Genomic DNA, 25,817 nt, shown 5'->3' with positions numbered 1-25,817 from the left:
GTTGTTGTTCACTTTTGCCGTATTTGTGGGCTTCATCCACCACCCAGATATATATATGAAAGGCCAAAGAATTCCCTGTGTAGAGGAAACCAAATTCCTTGGTTTAATTTTTTATCATAGGCTAACGTGGGTGTCTCATCTAAAGATGTTAAAGAAGATTTAAAAATTTTTTAAGTTTTAGGTCACATGTCCTGGGGTGCAGACCGTCAAATACTTGTAAGGTCACATAAAGCCCTGATTTTATTGAAATTGTTATATGGGTGTGAAGTATACTCTTCTGCAGCTCCCAGCAGGTTGAAAATGTTTGACTTGATATATCACGCAGGCATCAGACTAGCCACTGGTGCTTTCAAGACCTTGCCAATATCAAGCCTGTTGGTTGATGCTGGGGAGTAGCCTTTACAACTCCATTGCCAGTCATCCATCCTTTGCTACTGGTACAGGATGCAGAGACTTCCCAGTTCTCTAGCCTTTCAAAGTATAACAAGCGAAAGACATTTTAGGCACTATGAAATGCATCCTAAATGTCCACAACCTTACGGGTATAGACTTAAACAGTTACTTGGCACTATTGATATTAATAGAAATGAAGTGCTTCCTTATAAAATGTCAGTAACCCTGGCATGGAAATTAACAAAAATTTCATTTTGTAAATATTTTTATGGTTTTAATAAAAATATGACAAATGTAGAAATCTGCTCCATATTTATGGAACACAGTGAGGCTCATAAGGATTCAATTTGTGTATTCACAAAGGGCTCCAAATCCAGCACTGGCATTGGATTTGGAGTTTTTAGTAAAATGTTTAGCACCAAAGGTGCACTTCCTATTTTAACTTCTATTTTTATGGCAGAGTTGCTTTGGGTTTTAAATGCTATTGAAAAAATAGCAATTATTGATGAAGCAACTGTTACAATTTTTAGTGATTCTAAGAGTGCATTACAGGCACTTGATAATGTTTTTAACTTGGTTAACCCCTTGGTTTTATAAATTCAGCAATGGGTACACCTATTACTATACAAAGAAACACAAATTAGTTTTTCTTGGGTTCCAGCACATGCTGGTGTGCATGGAAATGAAGAAGCTGGCAGACTGACCAAAGCAGCAGCTCTTGATTTACTTCCAAGGATGTGTCCACTTTTATATCATGATTTCTTCCCAAGCATTAGAAAATTTATAATTCGTGCCAAGAGCGTTGGAATAGTATAGGAGAAAATGAAATGAAAGAAAATACGAATGTTATATTTCCTTGGAAGTATGGCAGTATGCTTAAAAGATGGGAGATGGCTCTTAGCCGTTTGAGGATTGGGACTCTCCTAACACACAGCTCTTTGATGGCTGGGGAGAATCAACCTTTTTGTGAGGATTGTCTGATTCCCTTGACTGTGAGGTGCTTGCTGGTTGAGTGCCCCAGTCTTGGAGATAGTAGAAGCCATTACCTCTCTGAGGCTCTTGGTAGGGATGGCAGGTTCAACCTTGCCAAGGTCCTTGGAGAGGATGTGGTGTATGATGCCAGTGGCATTTTTAGATCTATTACTAGCGCTGGTCTTCTCCCAAAAATATAGTATTTTATCCATTTTCTTTTATCTTTTTATTGTTTTTATAGCAACTATGCTGTTCATTTAATTGATATATGCATCAATAAAGCTGTTGTCACAATGCCACATAACTCAAAATCATCAATTCATTCCTGATTTGCCAAGAAAAGTCCGGCCTACCGGGCTGATATAATTGTATTGCTACTCTAATTTTAAAGACCTCTTATACGTGGTTCATTTATGTACACCTTGAAATTACTTAATGTACAAATTTCCAATTCAGTAACTTATTGTACATTTTCATTTTAGTGAGATCTGTTACCTTCAATTAACTATTGTGCTTGTAAATAAAGTAAGTGTTAGGAAGCAGAATTCTCACTTGGCAACCTACCAGTCAATATTTGGTCTTTTTTTTCTCTGGTTATGTATTTTGAGGGTTTTATTGCCAGGGCCTATTAAATAAAGTAAAGTAAACTCCAGTGCCTCACGAAAAAAAGTAATAATATATATATATATATATATATATATATATATATATATATATATATATATATATATATATATATATATATATATAACGGCATACAGCAGGGTTCACTAAACACATCAAGAAGGCCATAGTAATTTATTCTTAAGAGACGTTTCGCACGTGTACTATGTGCATCTTCAATCTGCAAATATAACAAAGTTCGTTAAAATTTACAAAAAACTATTTTAAAGAGTAAAGTTAGGAGAGAAAAAAATTATTTACAAAATTAAAAGTAGTATAACCTCAAATGTATACAGTAAAAAAGAAACCAGTGCTCAACAAGCCATTGAAAGGAGAAGGAGAAGAACGAATAGCCGCGAATAGCCAAGACCTGACCCCACCCTACGACTTCAGTTATGCTAGACAAAGAGGAGAAGTGGAAACGTTACAGTTCAAAGACGGAACAAGCTGTTTGATGTATAAGACTCAAGGGTAGTTAGGTAATCACTATGGCTTGTTCCACCAATAATAGAGAAATGTTCTTTATTTATTTCCATTTTACAAATGGCGGCATGGTTCTTTATATTAGAAAATTCTGGCTTACTCAGTTTCTGACCCGTTCTAAAACTGTATCCCACATGGCTGCAACATCTCACCTGCAGTAACCTTCAGCAAGATCCAACATAGATACCGGGACATTCCGGGCGCTTGAATTTATAAATAATGCTATATCTCATGAAGGCCTGCCGTTTGTCCTTGTAGCCAAAGAATACACCAGTCTTGAGTGGAGTGATTGGAATTAATGGTATCTTAAGGAAGCCAAATTCCTGTTCAATTATTTGTTTAAGTTTGGCTGAAAACTTGTTGTCAGAAATAAATGGGATTGTGGCATATATATTTTTCTTTAAGACATTATAAGAGGGTGTCGGATTAGAGAAGTGTTGTGACAGCAGTCTGTTAATGACTTTAAAAACCATATTTTCAGGACAGGAGTTCTGTAAGAAAAATTTGATTAAAAATAAAATCTAATTATGAAAAAGAGACCAACTCGAAGAATAACGAAGGGCCCTATAAACCAAAGTCTCTGCTTACATTGATATCTAAAAAAGGTAAAGAATTGTTGCTTTCTTTTTCCATGGTAAACTTTATATTTGGATGTTGATTATTAATATGGTCCAGAAACATCTCTCGATGCCAAGGTTCCTTGAATAACGCAAATGTGTCATCAGCATATCGTCTATAATAGAGAGGTTTACACACACCCGGACAGTTAGTCAAAAAGGTTTCTTCTAAAAAAAGATATATATATATATATAAATATTAGCAAACACAGGTCCCAATGGGGAACCCATGGCAACCCCATCGACCTGCGAAAAGAGCTGACCATTAAAAACAAACATTGAGTCATTGGGACCTGTGTTTGCTAATGTTTTTATGTCCTTTTTAGAAGGCCCATAAAACACTGTTTGAACGTTGCAACCATGTATTTCGAGCACTTCCTTCTGTGCCCCTGTTCACTGGTAAAGCATGGACAGATGATGTGTTACAAGAATATATATGCAAAGCATATGCAGGTGCGGCAGTAAGTCTCCGTTGGTATGTAGGTGACTGGTGACCCAGGAAGGTTGGAGATTAAGCTACTCCTGTGTTTTTGGCCTCATTAACTCCCATCTGGCGATGAGTCTGGTAATCGTATTTTCTGGAACACCTGCTTAAGAAAAGGCCTGAGGATTAATTTGTCGATGTCATCTGATTTCCAATGTCCTCCTGGCAGGTTCATATTGTTGGTGTCATTGGTGATAGCAGATTCCAGCATCTTCCTTTTTTAAGGACAGCTACTTTTGAAAATCAACTCTGCCACACTCCAGTTTATGGTATGGCCTTTATCCCTTATATGTAGGAAAATACCTGAACTCTGTAAAGCATATTGCACTGATCTTTTGTGCCCTGTTAATCTTTGCGAGATAGATCTACCCGTCTCCCCCACGTAAATTCTCATTATAATTGCTGCACGGAATCTTATAAACTCTGGCTTCTTCCCCTTGTTTATTTAAGTATATATACGTTAATGAGCGAGCTCTCAATGGATTTGGAATAATGGAAAATTAAAGGATTATCAGACCTGAAATGTTCTGTAGCTTTTTGGTCGTTTTCGTTGTGCGGAAGCTTTATTTTGCTGTTAAAATCTATTTGTCTGTTGTCAGTGGGACTGGACCACTGTAGTGTATTCTATTCATTTTATTAATAGCCTTCTCGATTATGTGTGGTGGGTAGAGCAGTTGCATTAGGTGTTAGCGGATTGTGTTGAATTCTTTATCTAAATACCCATTTGAACATAGTCTAAGCACCCTGAGGAATAAGTTGCACCCGACCATGATCTTTACGGAAACATCGAGGTAGCTCAGGATAGAATATAAGAAACAGCGAAAGTGGGTTTCCTATATACTGTGAAAACATATCTGTTCGGTTCTCTTATGATTAGTACATCTAGGAATGGCAAGTTTCCATTTTTTTTCCCATTCTGTTTTAAATTTTACGATCGGAACTAGTGAATTTAGCCTATTAAAAAATTCATTGAAATCTCCCCAGCAATTGTCCCAGAAAGTAAAAATATCATCTACATATCTAAGCCAGATAATATTGCGGAGTTTGATAGACGACAAAATTTCCGTTTCGAAATATTCCATGCACAGGTTTGCTAGAAGGGGTGATAAGGGACTGCACCTGATACAGCCAAATTTTTGTTTGTGAAAATCATCATTGAAAGAAAACACGTTGTTAGTTACACAGAGGTTGATTAGTTTTAGTGTTTTATTAATGCAAAGAGGAAAATGTTCTTCATTTGGTTGTAACTTCCTCTTTAGAAAGAACAACACGTCGGCCATCGGCACTTTGGTAAATAATGACTCGACGTTTAAGTTGAGCAATTTTATGTTATTGAGGGAATATTTAAACTGTTAAATTTTTGTATAAAATCCTCTGCATGTGGGAGGATGAGAAGGTTCCTAGAAAGGTTGCTAACAGGTCTGCAAGCCATTTGGATAATTTACATTATGAAAGAGCCCCTGCTAGATATTATGGGGTATAGAGGAATTCCATCTTTATGTGTTTTTGGGAGGCCATAAAAATAGGGGAGAGAGGAATGACTGTAGTAATTCTATGTTCTTATTACCGCCTATGGTTCTGACATTTTTCTCTTGGCACTGATAAAACACTAAAACTAATCAACCTCTGTGTAACTAACAACGTGTTTTCTTTCAATGGTAACTTCTACAAACGAAAATATGGCTGTAGCATGGGCAGTCCCCTATCCCCTCTTCTAGCAAACCTGTACATGGAATATTTCGAAACGGAAATTTTGTCGTCTATCAAACCCTGCAATGTGATCTGGCTTAGGTATGTAGATGATATTAAATTTTTGACTTTCTGGGACAATACCTGGGAAGATTTCAATGAATTTTTTAAGACTAAATTCTCTAGTTCCGACCATAAAATTTAAAACAGATTTTGAAAAGGACGGAAAGTTGCCAAGATGTACTAATCATAAGTGAACGAAACAGATATGCATTCACAGTGTATAGGAAACCCACTTTCGCTGTTTCTTATATTCATTTCCTAAGCTACTAACGATGTTTCCGTAAAGATCATGGTCAGGTGCAACCTATTCCTCAGGGGGCTTAGAATATGTTCAAATGGGTACTTAGATAAAGAATTCAACCCGATCCGCCAGAACCTAATGCAACTGCTCGACCCACCATACATTATCGAGAAGGCTATTAATAAAGTGAATAGAATATACTACAGAGGTCCCACTGACAAGAGACAAATAGATTTTAACAACAAAATAAAGCTTCCGAATGACGAAAACCGTCCAAAAAGCTACAGACTCAGGTAAAGTAATCCTTTTATTTTCCATCATCCTAAATCCATCGGGAGCTCTCTCATTAACATATACTTAAATAAAAGAGGGAAAGAAGTCGGAGTTTACAAGATTCCATGCAGCAATTATAATGAAATTCATGTGGGGGAGACGGGTAGATCCATCTCGCAAAGATTAACAGAGCACAAAAGATCAGTGCGATATGCTTTACAGAGTTTGGGGGTTTTCCTACGTTTTAGGGATAAAGGCCATACCATAAACTGGAGTGCGGCAGAATTGGTTTTCAAAAGTGGCTGTCCGTACGAAAGGAAGATGCTGGAATCTGCTATCATCAATGAAACCAACAATATGAACCTGTCAGGAGGGCATTAGTAATCGAATGACATCAACGAGTTAATCCTAAGGGCTCTTCTTAACCAGGTGTTACAGAAATTACGACCACCAGACGCATCACCAGATGGGAGTCAATGAGGCCAAAAACACCAGAGAATAGCTAAATTTCCATCCTTCCTGGATGGCCACATATACATATGCTTTGTATGTATGTATACTCTCGTAACACATCATCTGTCCATGCTTCACCAGTGAACAGGGGCATAGAAGGAAGCGCTCGAAATGTATGTTTGCAACGTTCAAATAGTGTTTTAAGGACCGTTTTATCTTCATATTATACTGTTGTATTACAGTAAAGATAATATATATATATATATATATATATATATATATATATATATATATATATATATATATATATATATATATATATGTGTGTGTGTGTGTGTGTGTGTATGTGTGTGTGTATAAAATTGTATAAATATACACATGTGTATATTTATAAATATATATGCATATATATATATATATATATATATATATATATATATATATATATATATATATATATATATATATATATATATATATATATATATATATATATATATGATGTTGCCTTGTAATGCATATATCCTCCTATAATTTTGACATATTTACTTTTTTTTATGTTTTATGTGTAATGATAATGATTGTTGAAGAGTCATACTTAGTTTGGCATCAGATCTCAAAAGAACTAATGTTTAAATAACTTGATAGCGTAATTTAGAATTGTTAATACAGTTTTAATAGTAACATAGTTTAGAATGAATAATATCTTTCTTGGTAAAAGCGTAGTATATGAACATGTGTGTGTCCAGCAAAGACTTGTATCATTTCATTTGTCATCAGTTGAGATAAGAGAGAATGCTTTGTTTTGGGTCGTGATGACAGGTTTGATAACAAATGCCGATTCGTCCCATACGAGCTCAAGACAAGTGATTTCATGTTGTTACATGCGTTGTTCAAGTCACGTACGCCACTTTTCAAAACGTTTTGCTGGGATGATGTCACTTTCCTTCTAGAAATTTCTCCGTGGTATCTCGCACCCAAAATGCTTTAATGACGTCAGCTCCCTGCTTCTAAAACTTCCCTTTTGTATCTCGTACCCAAAATGCTTTAATGACATCATGCAATTGTTTCACGTGTTACTGGAATTCTAAAATGTGTTTCATTCTGATTTCTGAGAACAGTTAATTTGGTCTCTCTCTCTCTCTCTCTCTCTCTCGTTCTTAGAAAGAGATTACTTTTAATGTAGTGTTTTGTGGTCACGTATTAGCATTAACTTTTGAGATCTGAATTTAGTAAAGTTATTTAGTTTATAACGGCACCTGGTAAAAAGTGTGTTTTGTGGTAACGCAGCTGCAGCAAGTGATTTACAGAGGTTTTCACAAGTTTGTGTAAGGTAACGTGAATTTTACTTATTAATACCATGGTATGATAAGTTAGGAAATTTTGACCGAGTGAAATCATTATTGATAAATCTTATGTGTATTTTTGTGTTTTTCTATTTATACTCTCTTCATATTTTCACATTTTTGATGTTGTCATGTAACGTTTATTTACATAGCATTTTAAATATTTCTTGGTAACTTAACATTGCATACTTGATTTAATATTTCATTTATTAAGATTTTATTTTTAAATCTTGATTAATTCTTGATAGTGTAAATTTTCCTTGATTAATTTAAATTCCTGATAAAGTTTTTGTAAATTAGTTTTGTTTCATAATTTAATTCAAGAATTAATTGAGTGTTGTGTTATTTTCAAGTAATAATAAATTTTTCAGATTGTTAATTCTAGTTATAAACTTTGAATTTGAAAATAAATTTTTGTATTTAACATTTATAGAAAAATAGTGTTTCATTTATTGATCATCAGTGAATAGGATTGATTGTGTGTGCATAAGGCAAAGTGATAAACGTGTTTTGTTCTTTTAGTTTTGCTAAAGTGAATTAAGACCAGGGAAACAGTTAGAGTTTTTTGATGGAGTGATGCCCTTTTACTCTAGAATATTTCTAGTTTAAATTTTGATAACTCACACATATTCTGATAAACTTAGTTTGATTTTTCAAGTGATTGATAAATAAGTTTTTTCTTAAGGGATCACTGTTGCCTTTAGAGTATTCAGTCGTAATAATTAATGTTATGAGAGTTCAGGTATCTGGCTGAAGTGAGGTATATTTTTGAATTTTGAGATTAGTTGTGTAATAACCAGGTACCTGATATGCATCGTGACATTATATTATTTGGTGCCCAGAAACCCTGGAACAAAACAAAATATCACTCTGGTTTACGGTTTATACTGGTGGTGTTAGGGATATATTTTGATAGGAGCGACCACATAGTTATTTTTTGCTTTGTATTGTGAATTATTTAGTTGAGTAACTTAGAGAAAATGTTCAGATGTTTTTAGCAACTCCTTCCATCCAAGAGTTATCTGAATCCAACCTGACTAAGGCACAGTGGATTGCTTTAGCAATGGCATATGGGGGTAATGTGTCTAGTGGTATGATTAAGGCACAAATCAAATATATTGCAATCCAAGCATTGATGGACTCTGGTAAAATAGATGAAGAGTTAGGAGATGCACAAGAGTTGCTGAATGCAGCTGAGGCAGAATTTGTAAATAAGCATGAGCAAAAGAAAGAGAAAAGTGATGCTGAAGCAGAGCTTAGACGTATAGAAGCAGAAGAAAATTTGATTAAACTGAGGATACAGGCTGAAAGAGAGAAAATGCAGGCAGAAAGAGAAAGAGAAGATAGAGAGAAAAGAGAAAGAAAAGAAAGAGAAGAAGAAAAAGCAGCAGAAGAAGAAAGAGAAAGAGCAAAAGAGGAACGAGAAAGAGCAAGACATGAAAGGGAGATGAGTTAATAAAAGTTCGATCCACGTTACCTGTAGCACCGTCTAACCCTACTCAAGGTAATTCAGACCCTGTATTTGATGTAGTAAGAGTGCAGAAGTTAATTCCAAAGTTTACAGAAGAAGCTCCAGATGAGTTTTTTGATCACTTTGAAAAAGTGGCTTCAGGTATGGGATGGCCAGAGGATAAATAGTCGGTCTTGTTACAGAGTGTTCTCATTGGTAAAGGAAGAAGTGCCTATTTATCCTTATCGGCTGATCAGTGTAAAGAGTACAAGGTACTCAAACACAATGTACTACAAGTTTACCAGATGACCCCTGAATATTATAATGAAAGGATGACAAGGTAATTCTTGGATTATGCCTACAAAGTAAGAAGATGTTTTAAACGATGGTTGGAGGCTGCTAAAGTTAAATCTATGGATGAACTTGAGGAGTTAGTAGTCCTAGAACAATATCTTAGAGGAATTCCTGAACACATAAGAGCCTATTTAAGAGAGAGAGAGGTTAAGAAACTTGACAAAGCTGCTACATTGAGCGAAGACTACAACATCATTTGTAACAAAAGAAATTATAATGTCAAGTACCAGAACCAACAACGCACAAGTTTCAGGTCTCATCCAAATTTCAGGAACATTACAGCTGGAATTCCTTCTAGTGGCTATGCCAATACAAAGCCAGGTAACACCCCTCAGGAATTGAATGTTAAATCCTCATCATCCAGTCTGTTCTCAAGACAGGTACAGAAGACTAATGTTGTCTGCTACAAGTGTGGAAGAGTAGGACACTACAGTCGAGATTGTTATCAGACACAACAGCAGACCAAACCAGTTGGTCAAGTGGTTAAAGGTAACCAGGTGAACCAAACTACGAAGAGCAGTGTGGGGAAGACTGAGACTAAACAAGCAGAGTGTTTAGCAACCAGTGGAAATGTAACTTCAAGCAGCGAGTGGCTGAGCAGCTTGGAGGCTTTTAAGCCATATATCTATGAAGGTACGTTGACAACTCAAGGAGGAAGTGTGCAGGTACCAGTCAAAGTATTACGTGATACGGGGAGTAACCATAGTGTGGTAGTTCGTGGTGCTCACCCACAGCTGGAGAAGAACCTCACCGGAGATTCAGTTATTTTGAAGGGTATAGGAGGAGAAGAGGTAACTCCTATATGCCGCTTGCACTTGTCCTGTGAATTGGTGACGGGAAATGTTGATTTTGCTGTAAAGGACACTATCTGTTGAAGGTGTACATGTTTTACTGGGTAATGAAGTTGGTGGTGTACCATTTGTTCCTTGTCCTATAGTGACAGACAAACCGTTAAGGGTTAGTTCTACTGTAGATTTAGAGAAGAATAACCCCCACCTGTTTCCAAGTTGTGAAACTACCAGGAGTATGAAGAGAACTATGTTTGCAAGTGAAGATACTGAGGATTTACCTGCACCAGAAGAATCAAGTGAAGGATCTTTAAGCTTAGAAGAGCTGTTCCAGGAAAGTGAAGTTTCCCCTAGTGCTAGTAATGAAGAGATTTCCCAAGAAGAAGAGAATCCTGTTGTTATTGAAAAGACTCCAAGTAGTCAAAGTGTTCCTGAAGATAGTAATGAAACTACAGAAGCAGAGTTAGCAGATATGGAGAGTTATGCCCTTGAAGTTGGCCAAGTGACTAGAGAAAAGCTAATGAAACTGCAGAAAAGGGATGCAACGTTGGCTGATCTGTTCTTCAGAGCTGTTGATCAAGAAGAGATGCAACTAGCCTCCACTTGTTATTATCTAAAAGAAGGATTGCTAATGAGGAAGCATCGACCTGCAGATATACCAGGACATGCTGAATGGGGTGAATATCATCAAATTTGGATTCCATATCCATTGAGGAAACAAGTTGTAGCAGTAGCGCATGAGTCTGGGCATATGGGAATCAGGAAGACTGTTGAGAAGATTATGAAGTATTTTTTCTGGCCTGGACTTCACAAGGACATTAGCAGATTTTGCAGAGTGTGTCACACATGCCAGATAGCTGGAAAACCGAATGAAACCATTCAGAAAGCACCCCTACAACCCATAGAAGTTAGAGGAGAACCCTTTAGCAAGGTAATTATAGATGTGGTTGGGCCACTTCCAAAAACAAAGAAAGGAAATGAATATCTGTTAACATTAATGTGTCCAGTGACTAGGTATCCTGAGGCGATTCCTGTAAGAAGTATAAGTGCAAAGGTAATTGCTGAAAAATTGGTGGAGTTTTTCTCCAAGTTTGGAATACCAGAAATTGTGCAAAGTGAAAGAGGAACGAACTTTACTTCAAAATTATTCCAGGATGTGATGAACTTGTTAGGAGTAAAACAACAGTTATCAACTGCTTATCATCCAGAGACTCAAGGAGCCTTGGAAAGAGTCCACCAGACATTGAAAAGTATGTTAACTAAGTATTGTAATGAATCAGGAAGAGAATGGGATGCTGGTTTACCTTTAATGTTATTTGAAGTTAGGAATGCTTATCAAGAAAGCATGGGATGTTCACCAAATTAAATGATTTTTGGTCGAGACATTAGAGGTCCATTGAAGATTCTTGCAGAGAATTGGGAAGAAAATCAAGAGGAAATCCAAGAATATGTGAAGAACTTGAGGAAAAGATTAAGAGAAATTAGAAAATTCTCTTTAGAAAATTTGAAAATAAATCAAGAGAAAATGAAAAGAAAATATGATGCTAAGACTAAGCTAGGAAATTTTAGTATTGGACAGCAAGTTCTAGTGTTCTTACCAGTGAAAAGATTTCCCCTTACCAATAAGTTTCAAGGTCCTTATAGGATAATAGAGAAGTTAAGTGATCGAACTTATGTGATTGAAACACCAGGAAGAAGGAAACGACAGAGGAAGATACATGTGAATCTTTTGAAACCTTACTTCTCAGAGACTAAAACTGAAACAGTGTCAATAACACGGACAACTTCATCTACAGAGGACGATGATGGCTACGAACTGGGAACTGAAAGCAAGATGAACAATTCTTCAATATTAGAAAATCTGGAAGATAAACTAAAACATCTGGGTGCTGAGCAAAGTAGTGAATTAAGTGAAGTGATTCAAAGTTTCCCTGAAATTTTTGCAGATGTACCTAGGCGTACCAATCTGACAAGGCATGAGATAAAGATCAGAGAAGATGGAAGACCTTTTAAAATGAGAGCTTATCGCTTATCACCTTTTCATCGAGATGTTTTGAAGAAAGAAGTTGAATATTTGTTGCAGCATGAATTAGCAGAACCCAGTTCAAGCCATTATAGTTCTCCTTGTGTGTTAGTGAAGAAACCAGATGGCTCATTTAGGATGTGTACTGATTATAGGAAACTGAATTCCATCAGTGTGGCTGACAATTATCCCTTGCCTCTTATTGATCAATTACTTGAAAATATTTGGGCAAGCCAAATTTTTCCAAGATAGACTTGTTAAAGAATATTATCAAATTCCCTTAGATGAGAATGCTAAGTTGCTGTCAGCTTTCATTACTCCTTTTGGACTGTATCAATACACTGTTTTGGCGTTTGGTCTAATGAATGCACCTGCAACATTCCAGCGAGTGATGGATCAACTACTAGGATCAATAGAAGGAGTGGATGTATACCTTGATGACATTGGGATTTATTCTAATACATGGGAAGAACATCTGAAGATATTAAGAAAAGTGTTCAAGAAACTACGGGAAGCAGGACTAACAATCAACTTACAAAAAAGTGAGTTTGGAAAGGCAACTGTACAGTATCTAGGATTTGAAGTTGGAAAAGGCCTTCTCGCTCCTATTGATGCTAATGTAGAAGGTATCCGTAAGGCTACCCCTCCTGCTACAAGGAAACAGCTACAAAGATTTTTGGGCATGGCTGGATTTTATCGCCGATTCTGTCCAAATTTCTCAGCCGTAGTAGCTTCCTTAACTGGCTTAACCAGTCCTAAAAGAAAGTTTGTTTGGACTCCAGAATGTCAAGAATCATTTGAGAAGGTTAAAGCCATATTAACTTCAAGACCAGTGCTTCAAGCTCCAAACTTCAGTAAAAAGTTTGTGATACAAGTTGATGCATCTGACTGTGGAATTGGAGCTGTTCTACTTTAAGAAGATGACAACAGAATCTTCCATCCAGTATATTTCATGTCTTCAAAGATGAAAAAGCATCAGAAAACTTACTCAGCAATCGAAAAAGAAACATTAGCATTAATCACAACATTGAAAAAGTTTGAAGTGTATGTGAACCGACCTATAGGAATGAAGAAATTTTAGTGTTGTCGGATCACAACCCAATCTTATTCATCAATAAGATGAAAAATAATAATATGAGACTGACCAGGTGGTCTTTATGCCTGCAACCGTATAATGTAAGAATTAAACACATTTCAGGAAAAGATAATGTCATAGCAGATTATTTATCCCGTTGTGAATCGTTGGATTCAAACCCAGGATAAGTAATCTTCTGGGGGGGAGGAATTTCATGATGTTGCCTTGTAATGCATATATCCTCCTATAATTTTGACATATTTACTTTTTTTATGTTTTATGTGTAATGATCATGACTGTTGAAGAGTCATATTTAATTTGGCATCAGATCTCAAAAGAACTAATGATTAAATAACTTGATATCATAATTTAGAATTGTTAATAAAGTTTTAATAGTAACATAGTTTAGAATGAATAATATCTTTCTTGGTAAAAGCGTAGTATATGAACACGTGTGTGTCCAGCAAAGACTTGTATCATTTCAATTGTCATCAGTTGAGATAAGAGAGAACACTTTGTTTTGGGTCGTGATGACAGGTTTGGATAACAAATGCCGATTCGTCCCATTTGAGCTCAAGACAAGTGATTTCATGTTGTTACATCGTTGTTCAAGTCACGTTACGCCACTTTTCAAAATGTTTTGCTGGGATGACGTCACTTTCCTTCTAGAAATTTCTCCGTGGTATCTCGTCACCCAAAATGCTTTAATGACGTCAGCTCATGATTGCTTCTAAAACTTCGATTGTGTTTGTATCTCGTACCCAAAATGCTTTAATGACATCATGTAATTGTTTCACGTGTTACTGGAATTCTAAAATGTGTTTCATTCTGATTTCTGAGACCAGTTAATTTGGTTCCCTCTCTCTCTCGTTCTTAGAAAGAGATTACTTTTAACGTAGTGTTTTGTGGTCACGTATTAGCACTAACTTTTGAGATCTGAATTTAGTAAAGTTATTTAGTTTGTAACAGCGCCTGGTAAAAAAGTGTGTTTTGTGTAATGCAGCTGCTGCATGTCCTGGTGATTTTACAGAGGTTTTCATAAGTTTGTGTAAGGTAACGTGAATTTTACTTATTAATACCATGGTATAAGTTAGGAAATTTTGACCAAGTGAAATCATTATTGATAAATCTTATGTGTATTTTTGATGTTGTCATGTAACGTTTATTTACATAGCATTTTAAATATTTCATGGTAATTTAACATTGCATACTTGATTTAATATTTCATTTATTAAGAATTTCTCTTTAAATCTTGAGTAATTCTTGATAGTTTAAATTTTGCTTGATTAATTTAAATTCCTGATAAAGTTTTTGTGAATTACTTTTGTTTCATAATTTAATTCAAGAAATAATTGAGTGTTGTGTTATTTTCAAGTAATAATAAATTTTTCAGATTGTGATTCTAGTTATAAACTTTGAATTTGAAAATAAATTTTTGTATTTAACATTTATAGAAAAATAGTTTCATTTATTGATCACCAGTGAATAGGATTGATTGTGTGTGCATAAGACAAAGTGATAAACATGTTTTGTTCTTTTAGTTTTGCTAAGGTGAATTAAGACCAGGGAAACAGTTAGAGTTTTTTGATGGAGTGATGCCCTTCTACTCTAGAATATTTCTAGTTTAAATTTTGATACCTCACACATATTCTGATAAACTTAGTTTGATTTTTCAAGTGACTGATAAATAAGTTTTTTCTTAAGGGATCACTGTTACCGTTAGAGTACTCAGTCGTAACAATTAATGTTATGAAAGTTCAGGTATCTGGTTGAAGTGAGGTATATTTTTGAATTTTGAGATTAGTTGTGTAATAACCAGGTACTTGATACACATCGTGACAATATATATATATATATATATATATATATATATATATATATATATATATATATATATATATATATATATATACGTATATATAATTGTAAATATACATATACATACGCCTATAAATGTGTGTGCTGTGTGGAAATCTCTGAATAACAACCAATAAACTCTCTCTCTCTCTCTTCTTGTTAAGATAGTTGCTTCAGTTACATTGCCCAGGATTTTTAACATTTTATATTTCACCCATTCTCAGCTTCCATTCTTATCGGGGCTGAACTTGGACTTGAGGGCATCGGGCATGTCTCTATTCATCCCAGTAATCTCGAAGACCATGAACTAGACTCGAATATCTGTCATTTTTGACACTTTATATTTCACCCCTTCTCATCCCCCTTTCCTATCGGGGGCTGAACTTGGACTTGAAGGACATCGAGAGTTTCACTATTCATCTCAGCTACCTCAAAAACTATGGATTAGACACTAATATCTGTAGTTTTCGGTTGTTTTTACATGTCACCACCTTCCCATCCCTTCCCAACCCCCTCCTATCGGACTGAACTTGGACTTAAAGGGTGTCAGGGGTGTCACTTTTCTTCTCAGCGACCTCGAAAACTATGGATTAAACACTAATATCTGTTATTTTTGGTTATTTTTACCTGTCACCCCCTCCCCAGCCCCCTTCCTATCTGGGCTGAATCTGACTTAAAGGGCACTGGGAGTTTCACCATTCATCACAGCATCCTAGAAAACAACGGATTTTTTCACTAATATCTGTTGTTTTCGTTTATTTTTACATGTCACCCCTTTTCCACCCCTTCTCATCCTGCTCCCTATTGGAGCTGAACTTTGACTTAAAGGGCATTGGGAGTGTCACTATTCTTCTCAGGGACCTCAAAAACTGTGGATTAGACACTAATATCTGTCGTTTCAGTTATTTTTACATGTTGCCACCTTCCCACCACCTTCTCAATCCCCCTTCCTATGGGGCTGAACTTGGACATGAAGGGCATTGAGAGTTTTGCTATTCTTCTCAGGGACCTTGAAAACTATGGATTAGAAACTAATATTTCTCGTTTTGGTTATATTTACATGTCACCACCTTCCCTACCCCTTCTCACCCCCCACTTCCTATCAGCAACCTCAAAAACTATGGATTAGACACTAATATCTGCCATTTCAGTTATTTTTACGTGTCACCCCTTCCCACCTCATCCCTATCGGGGCTGAGCTTGGACTTAAAGGGCATTGGGAGTATCACTATTTATCTCAGCGACCTCGAAAACTATGGATTAGACACTAATATCTGTATTTTGTACATTTCACCCCTTCCCTTTGGTGCCAGTGATGTCTTACCCCTACAGCGTTCTTTCCCAGGTGGTAAGTCATATATATATCAAGTCTGGTTGAAATTATGTAATGTGTTTTAGAGTGTATATGGAACATAAACACACACACACACATACATACATCCATTTTTATATATACATATATATTTATAATCATATGATTCTCTAATATATATATATATATATATATATATATATATATATATATATGCATGTATTTTATATATATACATATATATATATATATATATATATATATATATATATATATATATATATATATATATATATATATATATATATATATATATATATATATATATATATATATATATATATATATATATATATATATATATATATATATATATATATATATATATATATGTATATATATATATATATATATATATATATATATATATATATATATATATATATATATATATATATATATATATATATATATATATATATATATATATATATATATATATATATATATATGCTAAGGTTGGAAGTCAAAAGTCAAACATGAATTTAACCTTAGCTATAACCTGGTACTTATATTTGACAACTACTTTTTACTTCTCATGCATAATACACTAAATGAGCATGGAATCAAAGCCAGGGTCAAGATTACACTTGGAGGTAAAATCTCATAAGAATTTAACCTTAGGCACAATTTCATATTTGATATCCATATTTCTAATGATGGTGCCTTTGTGAAAAATGAGATTAAGGTCAAGGTCATACTTAGAGATTAAATAAGAATTTGAATTTGGGTGGTGTCCTGTTTGGTTGGCGTGAGTGTCGGTCCTCCATAATCCCCTTGCTTACTCCTACCTCTTTCCCCTCGTCACTACTTTTCAGTTCCCACATTATAACAAAAACCATATGCCCAGGTAATGTGTCAGCAGAAGATGGATACGTGAAATTATACTAGACACGTCGTTAATAAAGAAATAAACATACTAGAAATTTTAGCATTCTTTCACAGAAAAATGATGGAAGTGATTTTATTAAATATACCGCTTGAAGAAAAGAAAGTAAGAACATTAGAGAAAGTAAATAAAAAAAAAAACAGATGCAGTTGAGACAAAACATTTTGAGCCAACAGCGCTGAGAGAGGGTCTCCAACCGAAATACTAATTATAACAACAGTGTACACGATACTGTACATTTCCATTTGTTAGCTATGAGTCAGTGATGACACTATTATCCGCAGAAAAAACAGTGTTTTGGTACTCTGTTTCTTAAGCTATCCTGCAGAAATGAAAGCACTTTCTCTCAAGTTGCCAATATGGTGGTGCTACCTGTCTCGTCGGAAATATTACCTTGTAAGGTGTTAAAGTCTAGCAATTAATTCACAAGTCCCTGAATCATGTTATCTCAAAATTTGGTACGAAGATCAAATGCGTTTCTCTTCCTATGCAATTGTCACAGCAATTCCAGTTTTAGCGGAAAGTATAACAACTAGACATTAAAATGGAAGTGCCCTTGTTTATTATCTTTGGTCATCGCACTGAAACGACGACAGGCTTATTGAACAGGGGTAGTCGCACTGAAACGAGAAACATAATGTTGCAAAGTGATTTGGAAACTATTTCTCCCACCCAACGAACAAACTGATCAGTAGGAGGCACAGTGAACGATGAAAACCCAGGCTTTCGAAAAAGGGAAAACTGTAGTGTGAGACGAATAAATTTCCAAGGGAGGCAAGGGTGTAGGATAGGAGAAAGCAAAATTCAATACATCTATTGTTAGTAACACATAATGAAATCACTTTCCAAGTTCAAATAAGTTATGCTGATATTCTGCACTTTCAAATCTATACTGGTGAATTTATTGAGAAAATTGCATTTCGCAACGAAAGAACTGTTAGCGAGCAATCATTAAAAGTGTACGGGTGTCAAGTCAAAATATGGAACAACCTTGCATTTGTTTACATGGAATTTTGAATTTCCATTTGCAGTTAAGAACGACGTGAAGAACTGGATGAAGAAATTAGAGCTGGGAAATAAAGGAAGAGCAAGAATACACCAAAGAAAAACTACCGAAGAAGGACAGAGAGTTGATGAGTCTGACGGGAAATGGGTCGAAGAACAAATGTGAGAGGGACGGTCATTGTGATGTAACAGGGGAAGACTTGGGAGTGATGAGTGATGGTAATATAAAAATTATTTAACTGGAAAATACGGGCAAAGCAGAGTGGAGGAGGAGGTTGAGTTAAAAAAAAAAGAAGAAAAGAAATACAGGAAAAGTGAGGCAGTGCACTGCTTAGGATGGATGAACGGAAACAAAAATCGGGTGGATGAGAGGATGATGATGATGACAGAGTGGCAAAAGAGAAAGTCAGATTAAGAGATGACAGTCAAGGGAAAAGTTAACTGATTATTTGTTTACAAATTTAATGAAATATATTGTATTATGCAGATAAGGCCGCAAGAAAAAATAAAAGAATGGAGTAGGTCTACTTTCTTCTAATTTTCATGTGGCCTTAGCTGAATTTATTGTCACCTACTACTGAGTGACATATTAGTATTTTGTATTATGTGTACAGGAAACGAATGAGGATCGAGGATAACATAGCACAGTATCACCTGGTGGTTTTACTATATTTAATTACGACCAAACACCGGATAGGGAGCTTTTTAGGTGTAGTGTCTCCCATGCTACTATTGGCAAGGAGTTCAAATTTTCTTTGTTTAATTTTTTTTTTGTTTGCTGAGTTTCCAGATTCCAAATTTCAGAAAACATGCAAGAAATTCAGGAAAACGATTGCCTTAAATGACAGGCACTTCAATTAAAGTGTTTTGTAAAATTTACAAACTAAGTAAAGAAAGTAATAAGGAAAATTTGTGATATGACATTCTAGGTCCTACTTACGATTACAGTCCGTTAGTCCGAAGGCCCGATAGTCCGAAGGCCCGATAGTCCGAAGGTCTAAGCGGGCATTCCGAGGCAAGCGGCCCCCACCCCCGCCTGATTAATCCCCCCGCCTCCATGGCTAATACGGCAAAATTGTAACCAGTAAACACCCCTAGGGTACGTTATGTTGGTATTTTTATGGGTGTTTACTGGTTACAATTTTGCCGTATTAGCTATGGAGGGGTGGGGGGCTGATTACAGTCCGTCGGACTATCGGGCCTTCTGACTTTCGGACTATCGGACCTTCGGACTATCGGGCCTTCGGACTATAGGGCGGTCACCCTACTTACTGCTAGACAACAGCGTTAGACTTCATAAAACACGTGTGTCAGCCAAGTACAAGAAATATAGTTAAAGCAATTTTACACCTTTCATGATGAAGTAATGAAAAAATTACAAAGCACTTTGCTAACCAAATCCGTTTAAATCTGTCTGTATACAATAATGTTTGTCGATTCGCTATCAGATGAAAGCCTTGAATACGAAAAAAAATGATGAAAGAGGAAATTCTCTTTCCGAGGTGGAATTGACATCCACACCAGCTTAGTTGCTAAGAGAGGTCGGAATTTATTCCTATTCCTTTAATTTAGAGCATGATATTTTTGGTTGATTCAAAACAAACCCATCCTCAGTATAGCAATGCAGTATGAAATATACTAAAATCTGCCACAATACCCTACCCCTGTATAGTAATGTCTTTCGTAAAAATATACCCAGTTAGATAGATGGGTGTATATAAACCAAGAGAAATTCTTAATGTTCTTGGATGTATGGTGTGTGCTGGAGCCCATCTTGTTCACTACCGCTTTCCAATTCAGCGCTTCAGTTGAAAACGAATCGAAACATTTAGAAGTAGGGAAGCTCAGAGGCTGTTGTAGTCGCAACAATACTTTAATGACCTTGTTTACTTTCTTTTTCTCTTTTTTGCAAATTTTCTCTTTTGACCTTATACTGTAGTCAGTTTCTCACTTAGTTTGCAAACGTTTTTGTTTCACAATTTAATTCCCTTGTGTATTGTCTTTTTAATATTCTGTTTACAAAGAGCTTTTATGATTAAGTTCAGTATTTCAATTCTCGATGAAAATTCTTAAATGCTTGCTATATCAGTCATCAGCTCTTCAACGGAAATACTACCAGCAATATTAAACCCATGTATTTTGCAGTAATATACATGCATGTATACATATTCTACCAATTATACATGTGATATTTAGGAGAAAACTGGATTTATTTTTCTTAATAGTGGTGGCTCATTCTATGAGTTAACTAACTACCTTGGAGTATAAAATCAAATTAGAGAGGAAAACTGATCGGAGAACGGTAAAAGGCAGAATTATCATGGTTACAAGTGATTTTGTATGATCATATAGATAATCTGTAAATTTGCAAATAAGCAATTCTTCATTTAATAAGATCATTGAATATAAAAACTCAATAAAAATGTCTTTTAGTACGGTAATCACTTGGTTATTTTTTTTGTTTTGACAGGCTAGAAAATGAGCCTATCTAAAGATTAAAGAAAACTTTACTTCTCATTTAATGTCATGGAAGTTTTTTGCTAATCAACAGAGGCCTTGAACGTTAACGCACGTTATAAGAAAATCTAAAAACATGAAGGGTGGATACTTACACTTCTGGCAGCGTCTGTCGGTTGGCTAACCAAAGCGGTTTTTTCATGCGAACAGTCTTCAAATATTCAGCTAAAGCTGCTTCTCCTTCCCATTCATCAACTGCAACATTTCGATAAAACCAATCAAATCTAGCGTTTCATTCGGGAAATTGACCCCTTTTCCCATATATTATTTATGAACATTATTCTGATGAATAGATAAAAGAAAAACTAATGAGACTAGAATATGACTGCAAAAAATATTTAAAGTTTAAATTTCATTAATGTATATTCTATAATGACTCAGATGAAGGGAATGTAATGTTGATAGCTAAATAACATAATCTTTATAAATCTAATGAGTATGAAAAAGGAAGATAAAAATGTATTTGACATATAAGAACAACCTAAAGTATGATTCTACCATTTCGTTTATTTCTGTGCTGAAAGCCGTAGACAATATCGTCTTTCATTATATTTGATTCTATTGTAATCTTCTTTATAGGATCAAATTATGGCATAAGTATACTCAAATATCCCCGACATGATAATGTCATATTATGTAGATATATTAATGTCAGCTAAACTAGCCATTCTAAATATGCCATACATATGCTTGCATACACACATAATAATACACACAAATGCATACATATCATATATATATGTATATAAACGGATACATATATATAATTATACATATATATATATATATATATATATATATATATATATATATATATATATATATATATATATATATATATACATACACATATACATATATATATTTAGGCCTGGTCCCAGGTCAAACAGGGCATCTTTTATTGCTTTATCTGTTTTAAGAACAGAATCAATCATCTTACTTCTCTAAGATGTCTGTGGTAGCATGGCTCATTCTTGGGTCAGCAGATCCCCTCTCCTTTGTCGACTTCTCTCGCTAAACCTATCTTTAAACAAAGGCCTACTGGAATTAAACACTGAGAAGCAAAACTAGACTTTATTTGCAAATGTAACGAAAGTGATTCAGCAAAAGCTACGGCCATGAAATGGAGTGATTCACACCCCTATCCATGGAATTCATAACTAGGGGAAATACTGTTTCACAAATAATTCTATACCAAGCAATACTAGTGAATAACACCCTGGTCATCAAACAAAGTAATAAGGTCATAATTATTCTAGACCACAATAAATGTCATATAGTAAAACACCACTTCCAAATATTCGTCCTATCAGGACGAAATTAGAATTCCTGTTGAAAGAAACATATCATATATTAAAACCTGAAATGGTATTAATTGTCATGAATATCCAAAACGGAAAAATTCACACTGGAGCATTAAATGGGAAAATTCATTATGTAGACATCGATCAGTTTCACTGCTTCCCAACCAGGGGTTTTCCCCTCTAAAATCTGGAAAAGATATGAATGCCACTGGGTGATCTTATTTTTTCTATGGCCCAGATAATGTATCTTCATAGTGGCAGTTTCTTTAAACACTACACCAGGCTAAGAGCACAAATCAGCCACCCAAGATAGACGCAGTCTTCCCGTGAGAGTCACTGTTCCTCTCATAAATATCCCATGTGAGATCGCACACACAGACGCACATACCCCACCAGAACCTGGGCACTTCCGGCAGCATCGGTTCAATGACTGATCATTCAGTCTCCATGCGCTTGGATCATGACAGACCCAAATGGCTTTGCAGCAGAAGTGCCACCACATAGTTCTCCACTGCTGACCAAAGTCAATCCAGACTTAATATGAGCTCGGACCACCTACTTTCTGGATGCCCTCGCCCAGGTACGATAACTGTCCAATTGAAAGTTCAGTAAGGGCCAGCTCCAAAATCATAGCAAACTGTCTTCACTAAATACAAAAATTATATGTCTCATATGCACGATTGTTATTCCAGTAACAGATCATTTATGGAATGCAACACTTGAAATCTTGCATTCTTGATGGTCTAAATATTCTGGACGGCTTGCAACTGTACAAGCCCAAGCTACTCTTCACATCTTGAATTTCTGGTGATCCAATTACGCTGAACAGCCTGCGACTGCACAAGCCCATGTTGAATGCGGCGCTCATGAATCCTTTGCGCCAAACAGATGTCTCCCAGCAATGACGGTGATTTGTAGACGTCCTGCCCGATATCTCTCCAAAACCCTGAATCCTCTCATGAAGGTGAAGGTGTAGAAACCTGCAGGTGTATCGTAGACGGCCCCCATATCTAACCTGTATCAGTTGAGGCTCATAGAAGTCATTCATCAGGCGCTGCTGTGCGGAAATGGTGTATAATGTAAGTTGGTCATGTCGACAGTCAACCCAAAAGGGTACCTAGTCAACTCACTATGCCATACTATTACTGAAATATTAAACCACTAAGGAAAAGGTCACATGATAAAACTGTGAAACGATTCCAAGTTGCTAACTGGAATTTCCACAATCAACCCTCTATCTGGTACACCAACTTCAAGATACCCCCCGTACAAAGTCTTCCCAGTAAAAATTATCTGAGAATTTATTAAAGGTAATTCTAAACATCTGAGAGGTAAAATATCTTGTAAACTCATCAAAGTTTTACCCTGGTTAGCAAATACTGTCGATACCTGCTCAATTCTCAGCAAAATAGCAATTGACATACTAGCAATCGCTCCTGTGATCATAACAATTACAATTACCAACGTCACAGCCCTCTTACTCCTAAAAGAGAACTGAAAAATCTAAATTTGGAAGTCATATTAAAGTCCTCCTAATCCTATCCTAAGCCCTAACTGATTTACCCAAACCTGTAACAGATCAGACAAATTCCGTCAGATATACTAATTACTCCCCCCACGCCCCGAAAAAAATCCTAAGTAGCATAACTTTATTCTGTAATTCTATACTCAAAGATATTATGTTACACTACTACTACTCATCCTAGTATTCTCACTAATAACACACAGGCCTAACCTCACTACGAAATTAGCCCATGCCACGACTCCCAGAGTCATTTGAATGCGAGACTTCAGCATAAAAACAAAAGATAGAATCTCTAAGATACCCCAATCTCGAAACTGGAAAGAAAACAAAACAAACAAAAAGTAAATTATGTCTCTATAAAACTCTACAGTATTTTACACTTACTTTTAACTAAGTATTGCCACACATAGAGCAAAAACTGAACTCGGACAATTAAAAAAAAAAAAAACTACAAGTTACGCCCATTTAAAACCCATTAAAAAAATAAAGAGAGAGAAAAGAAAGAGAAAAAGAAATTATCATAACCACGGTACAACCCAGGAATTAACCTAAATGATTTCCGTTACTCTGTCTTTTTAATTTTAGATATATGTGTCAACTGAGACACACCCATGTTCTCATCTAGAGCAACAAATCTATTCCCCTTCTTTGCTTCTACAACGCGGAAAGGACCTTCAAATTTAGGATCTAACTTATAGTTCAACTGATTCCTGACATTTATTTTCACAAATACCCTATCTCCCACAGCACTTTAACTCTATCCGGTTTTGCATTGCTTCTATCTACCATGTCTCGCGTTTTCATTTCAAGATTCTTAGCAAGACGCGCATATCTCTCTTTCGCGATGCAAACACGCACCTTGATTGTTTCCTCACCCGATGGAATAGGCATCAAATTGAACGCACCCCGTACTGGGTAACCAAACATCTCCTCATTGGGAGACATTCCAATAGTATCACTAACTATCGTATTTATACTAAGTTACACCTCTGGAATATATCGATACCAATTTACGTCATTACCCACACGGTCATTCGAAGAGCTTCAGTGACCTTCCTATTTGCATGTTTGCACAGCCCATTGGCCTCTGGTCTATAGGGAATAATAGTGGCCTTCCGAATGCCCATTACATCTGCAAGATACTGTAACATCCTATTCACAAATTCCCTACCATTATCTGTAATCAGAACCTTTGGAACCCCATAACGGCAAATATACCTGTTAAAGAATGCGACTGCCACCTCTTCTACTGTTTTATGCTTCAACGAAAAAATCTCCACGAACCTAGATAATTCGTCAACAACCACCAACAGGCACCTATGGCCATAACTAGATTCACAGAAATTGCTCAGAAGGTCCATGTGGACTTGTGCTGAGAGCCTGATGGGAATCGGGAATAAACCCAAGTTACAAGAAACGACCCTTGATGGCTTACATGCATTACAAACAGAACAACTTCTCACAAAATCTTCTACTGATGTGAGCATGTTTTTCCAAGAGAATTGTCCCCATATATTGTGATAAGTTTTCTCAATCCCCAAATTGCAGACTGCCAGACCTACTGTGAACAATATCTAGCACCGTAGGTACTAAACTCCTAGGAACAACTGTTTGCATCGTATCACCCTTATCCTCACTATTCCTCAGTCTGTACCTAATCTTCCTAACTAACAAATTACCCACTAATTCAAACCCTGCAAAAGGCAGTTTGTGACCTTTCCTAACTAATTCCCCTCTAAGAAACGCGTTTGCGTCTCCCAGAATCTCATCATCTTCCTAAGCTTCTACTAAACTAATATCCTAGCCTATGCAATCTCCAGATACATAATATACATGAGTATCATTTGCATCAGAAAAACTTCTATTAAGGGTATCTGCTATGACATTATGTCTACCCTCTATATACTTAAGCTTAGCATCAAAATCCCTGATTGCCAGATACCACCGAGATCTTTTTGGGGAAAGATCCGGCTTATTAAAA

The 25,817-nt window shown here is 35.8% G+C and overlaps 1 protein-coding gene across 1 annotated transcript in view; it reads right to left on the bottom strand.

Moving 5' to 3' along the window:
* The window catches only part of LOC136842598 (histone-lysine N-methyltransferase, H3 lysine-79 specific-like), a 759,589-nt gene that overhangs the window by 208,537 nt on the left and 525,235 nt on the right, over positions 1 to 25,817 (bottom strand). Inside the window, exon 4 of the mRNA XM_067110173.1 lies at positions 21,103 to 21,202. Coding sequence (XP_066966274.1) covers positions 21,103 to 21,202 — 100 coding nt within the window. The remainder of the gene's footprint in view (positions 1 to 21,102; positions 21,203 to 25,817) is intronic.

The sequence above is a fragment of the Macrobrachium rosenbergii genome, chromosome 10 (assembly GCF_040412425.1).
Source record: "Macrobrachium rosenbergii isolate ZJJX-2024 chromosome 10, ASM4041242v1, whole genome shotgun sequence".
Classification (NCBI taxonomy): Eukaryota; Metazoa; Arthropoda; class Malacostraca; order Decapoda; family Palaemonidae; genus Macrobrachium; species Macrobrachium rosenbergii.
Note: the sequence above shows the minus strand (reverse complement) of the source record. Positions and strands in the feature narration are given on the sequence as shown.